Raw genomic sequence first — 13106 nt, forward strand, 5'->3', positions numbered from 1 at the left:
AAACTTACCGAGACAAAGTGCATAAATAAAGTAAAAGTCGTTAAGGGATAAGTGCTTTCTTGACCGCACTTAGAGACAGCAGCCATAAAAACTCTTCTGCTTCATATATTGTATTTTCTTTATTGTTTTACATCTAGTTTACTTTTTTAAAGTGTTTACAGACTTTAGATGCTTTGTGTAAAGAAGAAATATATTTGATTAATTCTGGATTTTAGTAACACATTATGTTATGTCTCTCTATCGTTACGTCTGTTTCTCTCTCTCTCTGTTTCTGAAGCAAACTGTACACAATTAACTTCTTCGCCTTTTCACGTGATTTGTCTCCCGTCCTACCTCTCCAGACCATTAGAAACTAGCTGCCAACCTTTAAATCACTTCCTATTGATTGGTCAAGTCTTTGTTTTCTAGCTTTAGAGTTTCATTCTGTTTTGACCATAAACATTGATTTAGTCTAGGAATTCTGTGTCTGGTCGGCTGTACAGAATCAAAGTTGAATGCATGTGGCTGGCTATTCATACATTTTGTTTTGCTGTTTTGCTTGAAATTCCCTATTCGACACATTATACAAACATGAACATTCGATGTACAGTAAACATAGGAAGAAATGGTAGAAAAAAACACATTATTTTCATTTTGCCTTCATTCACACTATTACGATAGATAGACAGATAGAAAGACAGACAGACAGACAGACAGATAGATAGATAGATAGATAGATAGATAGATAGAGATAGATAGATAGATAGATAGATAGATAGATAGATAGATAGATAGATAAGATAGATAGATAGATAGATAGATAGATAGATAGATAGATAGATAGATAGATAGATAGATAGATAGATAAACGTTTCTTTTCTTTTTCATTACATTCGAGGATTTCAAAGTGGCAGCCCATAGAGCTCCCCCGGGTCCCTAGTTGGTTAAGAGGGGCGCCAATGGTAAAAGTTTTAGAAACACTGCATTACATCCTCAAACATGGCCACCTTTAGTTTTATGAGGCGTTGGTAGCTGTTGGGGGCGCCATGTTCTCAGGGTCAGTGGAAACAAAAACAATTTAGGTTTAATTAAACGTTCAAAGAGCACTTCGTTGACCTTGCCAGAGAGCCAGTAATCTTATCTTAACTTATCTTATATGATGCAGACGTTACTTCAAAAAAGAAGATGATTACGTCCTACGCGCCGTGCATTTAGTCATGCATATTAACCAATAACCTAAATTCTGCCAAGTCACTGGTTTTCCTGGCTAGCTCAGACAACCCATTCCATGCTCTAAGAGCGCTAGGGAAGAAGGAGAATTTGTACAGATTTGTCCTAGCATATGGAAAAAGGAATGTGCTTTTATCTTTTTGTCTTTCTGAGTATTTTATTAACTTTTGTTTTTGTATTTGAAGATTGTGGTTCAGTGTTTTATGTATAATTGCTACTTTACTTTTAAGTCTTCTATCCTGAATGCTTTCTAAATTTAGTGATTTTACTATAGGTGTTACTCTAGTCAAATGTGAATATTCGTTTGTTATGAATCTCACTGCTCTATTTTGTGTCTGTTCCAGTTTCTTAATGTTTTCTTGAGTTGAGGGGTCCCAAACAGAGGATGCATATTATATAATTGGCATAGCCTAGGTTAAATAACATTTTAGTTTTATGTTCTTAATTGATTTATAAAAATTTCTTTTAATAAACCCTAATGCTTTGTTTGTTTTTTTTGTTTTTTTTTGATAGTTTCATCAATATAGGGATTCCATGACAGTTTTTCATTTATTATAACACCTAGGTATTTGCGTTTTTAGTATGTTACTGGTTTACCATGAATAAGATAAGTGGAATTAATTTGTTTTAGTTTTTTTTTTTTGTTACTCTGAACTAATGCAATTTGGTAAATCGTTTATGTAAATTAAAAATAGTAGTGGACCTAAGACTGTTCCTTGAGGTACACCTGAGTTTACTGTTATTGGTGTTGATTTAGAGCCATTTATTATTACAGTTTGTTCTCTCCCTATCAGAAAATCTTTAATCCACTAATGCAATGGACCATCAATGCCAACATATTTTAATTATTTAAGCAAACTATCATAGTACTACACTCAACTACACTGTCAACCCAATGGGTATTAGATCTAAGATCTGTGATTTAGTATTCTTTTGCAGGGCGACCATAATAAACAGCGTTTGATCAATGTTCTTTTGTCCAAAAGTAGATCTATGTTAGCGCTAATGATGTACTCGACCAAGAAGTCGTAATGTCCTAGAAATATGATTCTTAAGTAGTTTTACAACCTTTGGTCGACTGACATATTTCATCAAATAAATTGAACGTAGTTTTTAAAGTTTTCTGTCTTGTTTTTTTTCTGTCCTCCTTTCTTAGGCTTTGACCTCCCATTTGTCCTTCTGTGGCCTTGCAAATGTCTGCTAACCCTGGTGTTAATGGAGCTAATGTTATGCTTCAGTTTTGTAGCGGCTCCCGTGGGGAAAAGTAGCTATCTGCTTTTGTTCTGCCTGTCTGTTCATCTATCTAGTTTGAACATCAAAAACGTATGGAGCTGCTGTTGAAAATCTGATTTCACCGCCTCCTGCAATGTTGGCGCACAGGTCACCTTTGATAAATAACTCATTAAAATTAATAAGAAGGTAAAAGTTACATAGGTTAGTGAAATTTAATTTCACTATCGCGTTCATCATGCTTGACACAGATCATAGATTTAGATCAATATACTTATATAGGCCTATATAGATCTAGAATCTTGCTTGGGTCTAGATTTAGGTGCGAAGGAGTTTGATGATCTCCTAAATGCGTAAGGCCTACTTTAAAAAAAATAATTTAGCATGCAAATTTGATACAAATACATGCCAATTTTAAAGAAGACGTTCGTGATTCTCATGTCTTATCTCCTAAGCGTATCACGAAGTGATCAATCCGAATTGACTCTCGTTTTGTCGTGTTACAAATATTGTGTATGTCCAACATGAACAACTATTTATAACTTATACTATAGGTCTATAGAGCTATATAGCTCTATGTCTACGGTCTTCCAAAATCTTTTAAATTTATTCTTGGTTAGGCCAATAATAGAATATGCATCCTCTGTTTGGGACCCCTCAACTCAAGAAATAGAGCAGGGAGATTCATAACAAACGAATTTACATATTTCATTATAGTAAAACCTTTAGTCACCTTTAGTAACATCACTAAATTTAGAAAGCCTTCAGGTTAGAAGACTTAAAAGTAAAGTAGCAATTATACATAAATTAATCCATAATCTTCAAATACAAAAAAAAAACCTAATAAAAGATAAAGGGACATTCTTTGTTCCATATGCTAGGAGAAATTTGTACAAATGCTCCTTCTTTCCTAGTGCTATTAGAGCATGGAATGGGTTGCCTGAGTCAGCCAGGAAAACCAATGACCTGGCCTCTGGCAGAATTTAAGTCATTGATTAATATTCATGGCTAGATTGACATAGGAACACGCATAGGACATAATCATCTTCTTTTTTGAAGTAATGTCTATATTTCATACGATAAATTGTAATTTCTTCATTGGCCTCCTTCAGTCATAGAACGACTATGTTTCGTCTCAGAGCACACTTCCTCATGTGGCTGTGGAGCCCTATTTTGTAGATTGGGGTTAGGGCTTTGAATAAGTGAGATGAAAGCCTGGGCATTGTTTATGGTCGGAACGATGTCGCCCACACAGCTATTCCCCCCTCTCCGTGCAGCTGATGTGACCAAAGAAAAAATAATCTAGTAATTTATTTTTTAAAATTCTCTACAGCTATTTATATGGATCACAGTTTAATGCTTGTGAGTGCCCACCAAACTACATGGGGAAACTGTGCGAAAATCATCTAATATCCAATAAAAAAGGTAATTAAATTGATTATTAGGTAGTATTTATATAATTGTTTTTGCATTTAAAGATCAACTGCTAGCTAGTGCTTTCATATTACTTGTCATAATCATTAGTAAGCCTACTAGATCATCTAAAAATAGAGTAATTTGAAACTTAGTATTTGATAAACATAACATAGTTAAAATTATAGGTTTGGATATATAGGCCTATATATATATATAAATAAATAAATATATATATATATATATATATATTACTGAATTTATATGCTGATATTAGTTTTCTAAAATAAAATTGTTTGCAGCTCAGTCTAAGTATTGACAAAATAAAGTTATGGCTGAGTGGTTCCAATCTTTGAAAGTCAAAAAGCTTTTTTTAAATGATCACTTTAATCAATGTGTTTTCTTACTAGATTATATTTCATCTATAGCTGACAATGTCAAATAACTGTATGAAAAAGTATGCCTTTTTTTATTTTTATAGAGCATAAAATAAAAAGTAAAAAAATATAAATGATTTTAGCAGTATCATAAAAGAAATAAATTTAAAAAAAGACTTATGCATGCTTGATACCTTAAAAATATATTAAATTAGCAGCATTTAGAAAAAAAATATAAGAAACTAGAATAAACAAGATTACAAAGATAGTTTGTATTATCACACAAACTCAGAGGCAGCCCCCATCAAATTCACCAATGGACGAGAAATATATTCAGGCCATATTCTTTTAAAATTTGGCGTTGTTTTTCACATACATGCAAACAGTGCAACACGTTGTCTTTGAGAAGACTCTTCTAACTCTTCTGGAATAAGTAGAGTAGCGTTAAGTGATCAGCTAAGATCAGCATGGAAACCTCCCAATACAGTTCAGTGGCACCTAGTGCAGTAGCTCAGGGTGTCAACCCTCCCATCAATTTTCTTGAAATATGTTCCAATGAACACTATGTTATTGCAAATTTAACAAAAATATTTAATTAAAATTATAAACAGACTTAACATCATATGAACAGGTTTCTTTTGTTATACTTTAAATGGTATTACGTTGTGCTGTATCATTTACACTTAAACTACCATCTAGATGTGTCAAGGCATATTTGGGCATATATCTTGGGATTTTATTATTATCTTTTCCCAAGTTACAATTTTTCCAACTTGGTTTTCACTCCCAAAATGGCCACACAAAACAAATAGCGTCTTTTCCCTTTCAGGGGCCGCTAAAAACAAAACCTACTTTAGTAGGTAACTCTTGGTCTCCTACTGCCACTTGTACAGAAAAAAAATGAGTAATAAATAGATCCTAAATATAAAACCAGTTTTGCAAATGAATGCAATGATTCTTGGTAAAAGATGAGACTGTTAGATTGAAATACTTTGTATGTGAGAAAGAGCAGGAAACAACAGTTGACTCTGTGACAACTTGACTAAATTGTTCTGCCAAGGCAGTAGTCAGCCAAAACAAGAGTCAACTGTTGTTTATGGCACAGTTGACAACCTTTGAACTGGAAGCAGTTTATGGAGACATTATAAATAAAACAATCAACAGAAACATATTCCCGGAATATATATTTTTTTCATTTATCAGAAGTCATGTCTGATACACTTTGTGGCTGGTAGATATATATGGTATATTTGAAGTATCTATTATTTTGTTATTGACTACAGCCTTAAAAGAAAGATAGTAATTTGTCAATTTTTTCAAGAACCAGGTATTGAAAATATTTTTTTTTGTGGGGCCATTTAATGAAATTTAAAAAAAAAAATTTCTCTTGATAAGGAAAATAAACACATAAAATATATAATTGATTTTTGAAAAGTAATCAAATGTTCTTTTGTGACTTCAAGTTATGAGTAAACTTGGAACAAGAAAATTTCTATAAAATTAATACTTTTATTGATTTTTTTTGTTTTAATTTTAAAAATCTCCTGCTGTCAACCTAGAACTTGGCTGTCTCACTGTGCCATCTGCAACCAGCTTTAAGATAAATTTAAAAGAATAGAAAATATAAAAGCATAATGCAAACTAAAGGGTAGATAACCAGTGTCAAACCCTGTAATTTAACTTGTAATTTTAATGTAATACCTAGTTTTATGTGTTTTAAAGAATAACAAAAAACAAATAGAATGTGTTTAAAAAAAAAATGGAAATAGGAGTAGTTACAATGAGAAGAAGACTGTAACAATGGAAAGAAAAAAAAATAATTTTGTAGTAATTGATGAGATCAATAAGTTCTCACTTGATCCCATGTACTAGTTACTAGTTGTCATAGGTAAAAACATTTTCTAAGTTTGTTAAAAAAGAACGGTACAAAATGAAAAAAAAATATAATAATAATAAAAAAAACACTTTTTTTTTCAAATGAGGTTGTTTTTTTAATTACAATACAGTACAGTCTCTCAACATGCCTAAAAACTAATGGATTGCATTGTTTCAGGACACTCCAGCTCAGTTTGTTCTCACTTCATGAACAAGTCTCCAGTCTCTAATAATTCCTGTGATCCAGAAAATAAAACTTCCAATTGCCTTGATGAAGGTTTGACATTTTAAGAAAATTGAATGTTGGTGTATTTAGTGTTTACAAAAATTTGATTCTTTGTTGTTTTTTTCTCAGAATCCTGCATTTTTAAGTCAGACAAAAAAAATATTTATTCTATTCCAAACCATCTGAAGGACATTATTGTATAGATCTAAATTCAAATGAGTTTTAATTGCAGGACACATTTAACAGGTCTGAAATGCTTACTACATAGCTTTAACAGTTTAAAATGTATACTAAATAGCTTTAACAGTCTAAAATTGTATACTAAATAGCATAAGCAGTTTAAAAGGCCATATAAAGTAACAAACAAACAAACATTACAACTAGTGCAACTTTAGTTTAGGAAAGACACCAAATAATCCTACTTTTTAGATAATTTGGATAGATGGGAGCATCATTTGGAGAAGTTCATAGATCTAAAAAAAAAAGATCTTGTTGAGAAATGACAATTTATTTAAAGAAAAAACTTAACATTTCATTAGTTTGGAAAGTTGTTTAGACTATCCTTGAGCTTGCAAGTTGAATTCTTTGAGATAAAGCAAAAAATAAGTAATACAAGACCTTGCCATCTGTGGGGGCAAATGATTTTAAGCTCATCTGTTTCCTATGGTTAATGGTTAGTGAGGGTGTCATGTGGCCACCACAATGACCAACAAACTTTCCTTTCCTATGACAAGTACCCACTGGGACTTAAACCCGAGACCTGTCAGTTCAAAAAAAGGAAATGGTTAAAAAGAAACATTAAAAGAAAACATTTGATAAAAAGAAAAGGCAACAAAAGGAATGCTCAATCTATGTGTTTATTTGGTTGTTGAAAAACATTATTTGGATACAGTAATGAATTTATTGTTTGTCTTTTGTGCTAGTCAGTTTACTGCATGGCTTTGATTATATGTCTTTTTTTTTTCCTCTTTTCTTAAGAGCGCTTTCGCATATTTGTTCAGATGAACATTTTATCCAGAGATGTATTTTTAGAAAATATGTCTGAACTGGAGTACTACAGACAGTATTTAAGTGACCAAGTGAGTTGAGTCTTGACTTTCTTTACCATTGAGATATTACTTTGTTTTTCATTTATAATAAATACTTATACGTTTTTGAAAGAATAGAGAGTATGGCATGTATATAAATAATTCTGTGTAATAATAACATTGTGTAATAGCTAAAATGACCTAAAGTAATTTTATTTTCTCCTACTTTCTCCAGTTTTACTTCAACTATGGTAGTAATGCAATCTGTTTTTCTAACTCAATCTGCCTCAAAATGTTTCTTTTCATGGATGTTTCCACTTCATTTTCCTGATTAGTTTGTTTGCAAGTCTTTTTTTTTTTTTTTGCAAATATTTAGTAAATGCTTTTCCATCTTTATTAATTCTGATAAAATAAAAACTTAAAATTTTCTTTGAATTTAGTTGTTAAAAAAACTTTTTTTTTCAAGTGATACAATGTTGTTGTTTTTGTGTGAGTTGTCTCCCTTATTCCTTACCCTGGTTGTATAGAGTGTGCAAAGAGAAACCTTAAAAAGTCATACACTGAAAACTTTTGTAAAAATATAATTTTAAACAGGTTTTTATGGTTTTTCATTTCTTTAACAGATTAGTATTTGTATCTTACAGGTCACATTGTGGTTGGAAAATTCAAAACTTTCTTCTGCAGACTCCTTCATCATCAGCAATATTAGGTAATACCACAAACCTCTTGAGATCTATACATTTATCTTGGCAATTATTTGGCTTAAAGATTTAAAATAACAAGGTTATCTAAACATCCAGGCATTTCTTTTAGACTGATTATTATTATTATTATTATTGCATTTTTAATCACCAATTTCCTTCATGGCAAGGTTTCATGATAGTGGAATTTTAAACTCTGGACTATCATGACTAGATATGAGCTCCAATCTCCTTTGGAATGTCATCTGATTTGCATAGTTCTCATGTAGCCATTCGAGGAATTTTGCTGTTGGGGAACAGGATCAAATAGATTTATTAAATACCAAATTTTAAGCATATAATGTCCAGATGGTTGACCTCACAATGGTTCAGATATAAGTAGGTAATTCCCCTCCCATTAGCAACGGCCTATGAAATTCCACAAAATTCTAAAATAGCTAAGTATAACTACTGTAATCACCATTATGGTTTGATTGGTCCAACCTTTTTTTTGAAGTACATTATCATAGCACATTTTCCATACATTAACATGTTCTGTGTGGTAAGGTCCAATCTCTGTGGAAATTGATCTCTGGGAGAAGGTTTCCATGCTGCCTTTAGGTACTCAAGAAACACAACTACCCCACAAGTCAAGATTTAAACTTGAGACTCTTCCATAGGTAGAAAAGCCAAGATTGAAACTTGAGACCCCTCCTTAGGTAGAAAAGCCAAGATTGAAACTTGAGACCCCTCCTTAGGTAGAAAAGCCAAGATTGAAACTTGAGACCCCTCCTTAGGTAGAAAAGCCAAGATTGAAACTTGAGACCCCTCCATAGGTAGAAAAGCCAAGATTGAAACTTGAGACCCCTCCATAGGTAGAAAAGTCAAGACTGAAACTTCAGCCCCTCCTTAAGAACTTGATTCAATATTTTAATGAAAAATGAGGACAACTAGTTTCTACTGAAATTTATTGACAAAGAAAAAAAAAGCTAGACCCTATTTTAAAGTTTATTTTTATTCTTGTTTAAATTTAACATTTGTATGTTTAATTAGTTGTACAAACATGCAGAAATTAACACACTACATAAATATGTTTCTCTAAATGTATAGATGTTTTTTTTCTTTCTTTCAGTGAAGAGAAGATAGACTTTCATTTTTATATAGATAAAAAAGAATTGATGTTTGTTAACCAGTCTCTACACTCTCTAGTACAAGATGGAAACCTTTTTGGTATTGCTGTCAACCAGAGTCAGATGATAGTACAGATCAAACCAGGTAATTGTAATAAAGTTTTGCCTAATTAGTTGGTTATTTTTTAACTTTGGAATATTATAAAATTTTGTAGAAAATGTTTTTGTACTAAGTATTATTTTATATCATTTGAAACCCAGTCTCTGTTGGCAAACTATTTAACTAGAAAAGTGGAGATGAAATAGAGTTTTTAATTTGTATAGTTTAATAGTTTGCATTAAGTCCATGATGTTGCATGGTCTTGAATTTATCTGTTATGTCAAGGTATATTACATTTCGTAAAATCTATTAGGCAGTATGACTAGAACTACTCAAATATTTTGAATGCCCTTACCCTCTGTGCAGGATACAATGTAAGCAGGCAGCCAAACTCAAATCAGTATGTTAATAATCTAACCTCTAGACAACATGATTAGCCAGTTTTGTGATGTTGAGTTTAAACTAGTATAATAATGAGGACTCAACCTCTGGCCATTACTTTCATTGCTATGTGCTAATTATCATTCAGTCTCTTGTGCCAACCATACTCATGTAATGTCACTAAGCCCCAAAAGCTTTACATTACATTTGATAAAACTTGTTACATTTTTTACCAGGATATAATATTTTAAACTGCTTAACTGGAACTATTTATTTGTTTATTTGTTCTTGTGCATGTTACAAAAAAAAAAAGACTTATTTTCTTATGCATGTTTTTTCTTGGAGATAGAAATGAAATTTCTAAGTCTAGAGATGAGCAGTGAAAGTCCTATCAAGGAAGGTGGAATGTTGACATTAACCTGCACAGCTCGAGGATCTGAAAATATTCAGTTTAAATGGTTTAAAAATGGGAAGCCTTTAAATCTGACTGTAACCCACAGGAATGCATGGGAAATTCATCTACCAGAAACCATTCAAGGCAAACATATATCTGTTTTGAACATTGATGGCATTACTATTTATGATAAAGGTAAGTTTAAGTTTTGTGCATTGGTACAGTAAATACTGATATATTTTGTGTGATTTCAAAATGAAATAAATAAGGGAACAAAAACAGTTCTTCAAAAAAAAACTTTTTTGCTGACTAACATTAATAAATCTGGTGAATATATGATTGTTCTTTGTAGCAAACAAAACGAATATGGCCAGTCTTGATCAAACTTACCTGATGCAGTTGGATATATTAAAACCCTTCACTCTTACTTGGAAAGTCCCAAAAAATATTGTTTAATTCAGTTACTTTATTTAAAATGTAAAAAAACAAACCATGGTAACACAGTGTATTCTGCAAATTATATAAATACAAAAGTAAAATTGTCTTTTTTGAAAAAATTATCTGCATTTTATCTCATTACCAGTCAGCAATGTCATGATCTAAATCCTGACTATAGAAAACAATTCTGTATATACTGGCTACTTTTCATGTAAATGCTGTGTTCACCAAATTTTGAACTGTTGAAAAAAAAACTAATAGTTCAAATTTGTTTTTAGTTCAACCATTGCATATCAATATATGTATATCATAAATAGTAAATTAATTATTTCCTTGTTTTTTCAAACATCAGGTTCATTTATTTGGTAATTGAAGAAAGAGAAATAAGTCTAGATACTTATCAGTGTCTATATGATTTTCTTTGAATAAACCTTATGCCTAAAAATATTATATAAATATAAAGTTGTTTTTTTACATGGAATGCAACATTTCTTTGTATTAGAAAAACTGCTTGTCTTCACTAATGTTAGGCTAAAAGTAAGATTCTGGTATGAACTAAGACTCAAATGCAAGGTTTCATTACACATGACTCCAGGACATGTTGCTATGTTAAAAATAATTTCTTCTTCAAAAAGCATACAATTTCTATTGATTACCCATTTATTTTTTTAAAGGGAAATTTACTTGTGAAATTATTGATTTTGGATGCAAAGTGAATGGTTCCATTATTCTGAATGTTCTACCATTGCCTGTAGTACAAGTTGATCCACTTTCTGTAAGCATGGTGCAAGGCTCTTCACAGACTTTAAGGTTTGGTCTATTCTTTATTAATCATATTCTAACCATTTGTATATAATATGTTGCATGTATGTATGAAATCCTCTTTCAAAAAAAGCTGTACAAATTTCATTGAGGATTTTAAATTGATTTTATTTAGAAAAAAACTCTATCTTGCCAAAGTAGTAAACCTTAGTTAATTTTTTTTTAATATTGTTTTAAAAATATTTATATGAAAATTAAATTTTGCTTCCAATTTCTTACACCATCTACCAGCATGTATTCAACAGAGGGAAGGTAACTGTGCATTGCAATTTAATTCAGGAATTATAGCTGCACTTAATTTTCATTTTGTTATTAAAAGATGTCCATGACTTTTAGTTTTACTCTATATGTGAATGTTCATAGTAAAAAAAAGTTTTTTAGTGTTGTCATGTATTTGATTTGTTTTTATTAGCTGAATCACAAAGTTAACTTTAATAAGACCTGTAAAAATTTCAGATTACTTCTTTTTTTTTTCAATAGATTGATAATTTTATCCCCCGGGCATGCTACCCTGCCTCATAGTGGCGCCCGGGTGGAAACGATCGTAGGAGGAAACGATTAGGCTAAAGGGTAGCAAAACAAGACTCCCGTGTGGGTGCCTTAGGGTGTGCGAGAGCATCCTCATTGCACTGCGCGGAGTTGTAAAAAAGCTCCCACAACCTTGTCACAATCCAGACGTTGTTTCTCAAGGGGCCGTTACATAAATGGCGTGTCCCGCACGGTTAGCTTGGTATAGAAAAGGAAAATTGCGGGGTCTTAGTGTACGTGGCCTCTTGCCGCGAGTCTGACCCACCCGCCAGACAGAACAGTGTAAACTGTTCTCATTCAGGCTGGTGAGAGGGAGCTCTTGTTCACTTTTGCTGGCTTAGAGTTCCAAGAGCTGAAGGCTCAACTCTACCTGACAGTTTCAAGGAGAAGAAGAAGATAATTTTATCCACTTTGTACCAAAGATTAGTGCTAACTACGCTGCTCTATGCTTAAGAAGTGTGGACAAATTAAACAAATAAAACCACATATATGAACATAGTTGACAGCCACCTCACAACATTATATTTTCAGATACAAAACCAAAACCTAATACATTCCTTGTTCCTTAGGACAAATTTGTACATTGATTAACATGCATGACTAGATTGACTTAGGGACACACGTAGGACATGACCCTTTTTTTCTAAGTAACGTCTGTATTTTATAAGAAAAGAATATAAGATACCTCCACCTCTCTTCTCTTACACACAACACCAGATTTCAAATATTCTTTTTCTGTGTGTGTTTGGGGGGGGGGGTGTGTAATAAAAATGAAGACTGGAGATAGGGGTTTACTGTTATCACAAATAAGACAGAGCAGAACTGTATCTCACTGCTTCAATGTGATTGCTAGATTCGAACTGGACCCAAATAGACCCAGGCAGGAGTTTTCATCCTATTCACCTCATTCTATAAAACAATTATTTTTATTTCTTTTTTTCTAGGTAGACTATGTAAAGGTAGCAGAGTGTTGCTTATATTATGAACTCTATACCATGACTCTGCTATTACACTTATCATCTGTGCTTCATTTTATAACAGATGTATATCAGCCGTAGACAAGAATGATGAATCTTTAACTTATTCATGGCTTAAAAACAACAGAATGTTTCATGAAAATGATAAGGAAATTGTTGAGGTAAATAAAGTTTCTCTGGTGCAAAATTTATTGATTAAAAAAAATAAGCAAAAATGAAATTTAAAGATATGAAATGTATCGATAATGCCTATTAGCTTTTGGCAAATAGTTTGTTTAGTTTTGTGCATCATAAGGTC

The 13106-nt window shown here is 32.0% G+C and overlaps 1 protein-coding gene across 4 annotated transcripts in view; it reads left to right on the top strand.

Moving 5' to 3' along the window:
• The window catches only part of LOC106063426 (uncharacterized), a 93551-nt gene that overhangs the window by 57626 nt on the left and 22819 nt on the right, over window positions 1-13106 (top strand). For 3 of the 4 annotated variants that reach the window (XM_056029544.1, XM_056029545.1, XM_056029546.1), the window contains 8 exons: window positions 3773-3864; window positions 6283-6381; window positions 7309-7409; window positions 8003-8067; window positions 9171-9313; window positions 9999-10238; window positions 11156-11291; window positions 12873-12969. In XM_056029544.1, the coding sequence (XP_055885519.1) occupies window positions 3773-3864; window positions 6283-6381; window positions 7309-7409; window positions 8003-8067; window positions 9171-9313; window positions 9999-10238; window positions 11156-11291; window positions 12873-12969 (973 nt within the window). Of the gene's footprint in view, window positions 1-2712; window positions 2793-3772; window positions 3865-6282; window positions 6382-7308; window positions 7410-8002; window positions 8068-9170; window positions 9314-9998; window positions 10239-11155; window positions 11292-12872; window positions 12970-13106 lie in introns of those variants that run through there. The other variant, XM_056029547.1, reaches the window with a different exon arrangement.

The sequence above is a fragment of the Biomphalaria glabrata genome, chromosome 5 (assembly GCF_947242115.1).
Source record: "Biomphalaria glabrata chromosome 5, xgBioGlab47.1, whole genome shotgun sequence".
Lineage (NCBI taxonomy): Eukaryota > Metazoa > Mollusca > Gastropoda > Planorbidae > Biomphalaria > Biomphalaria glabrata.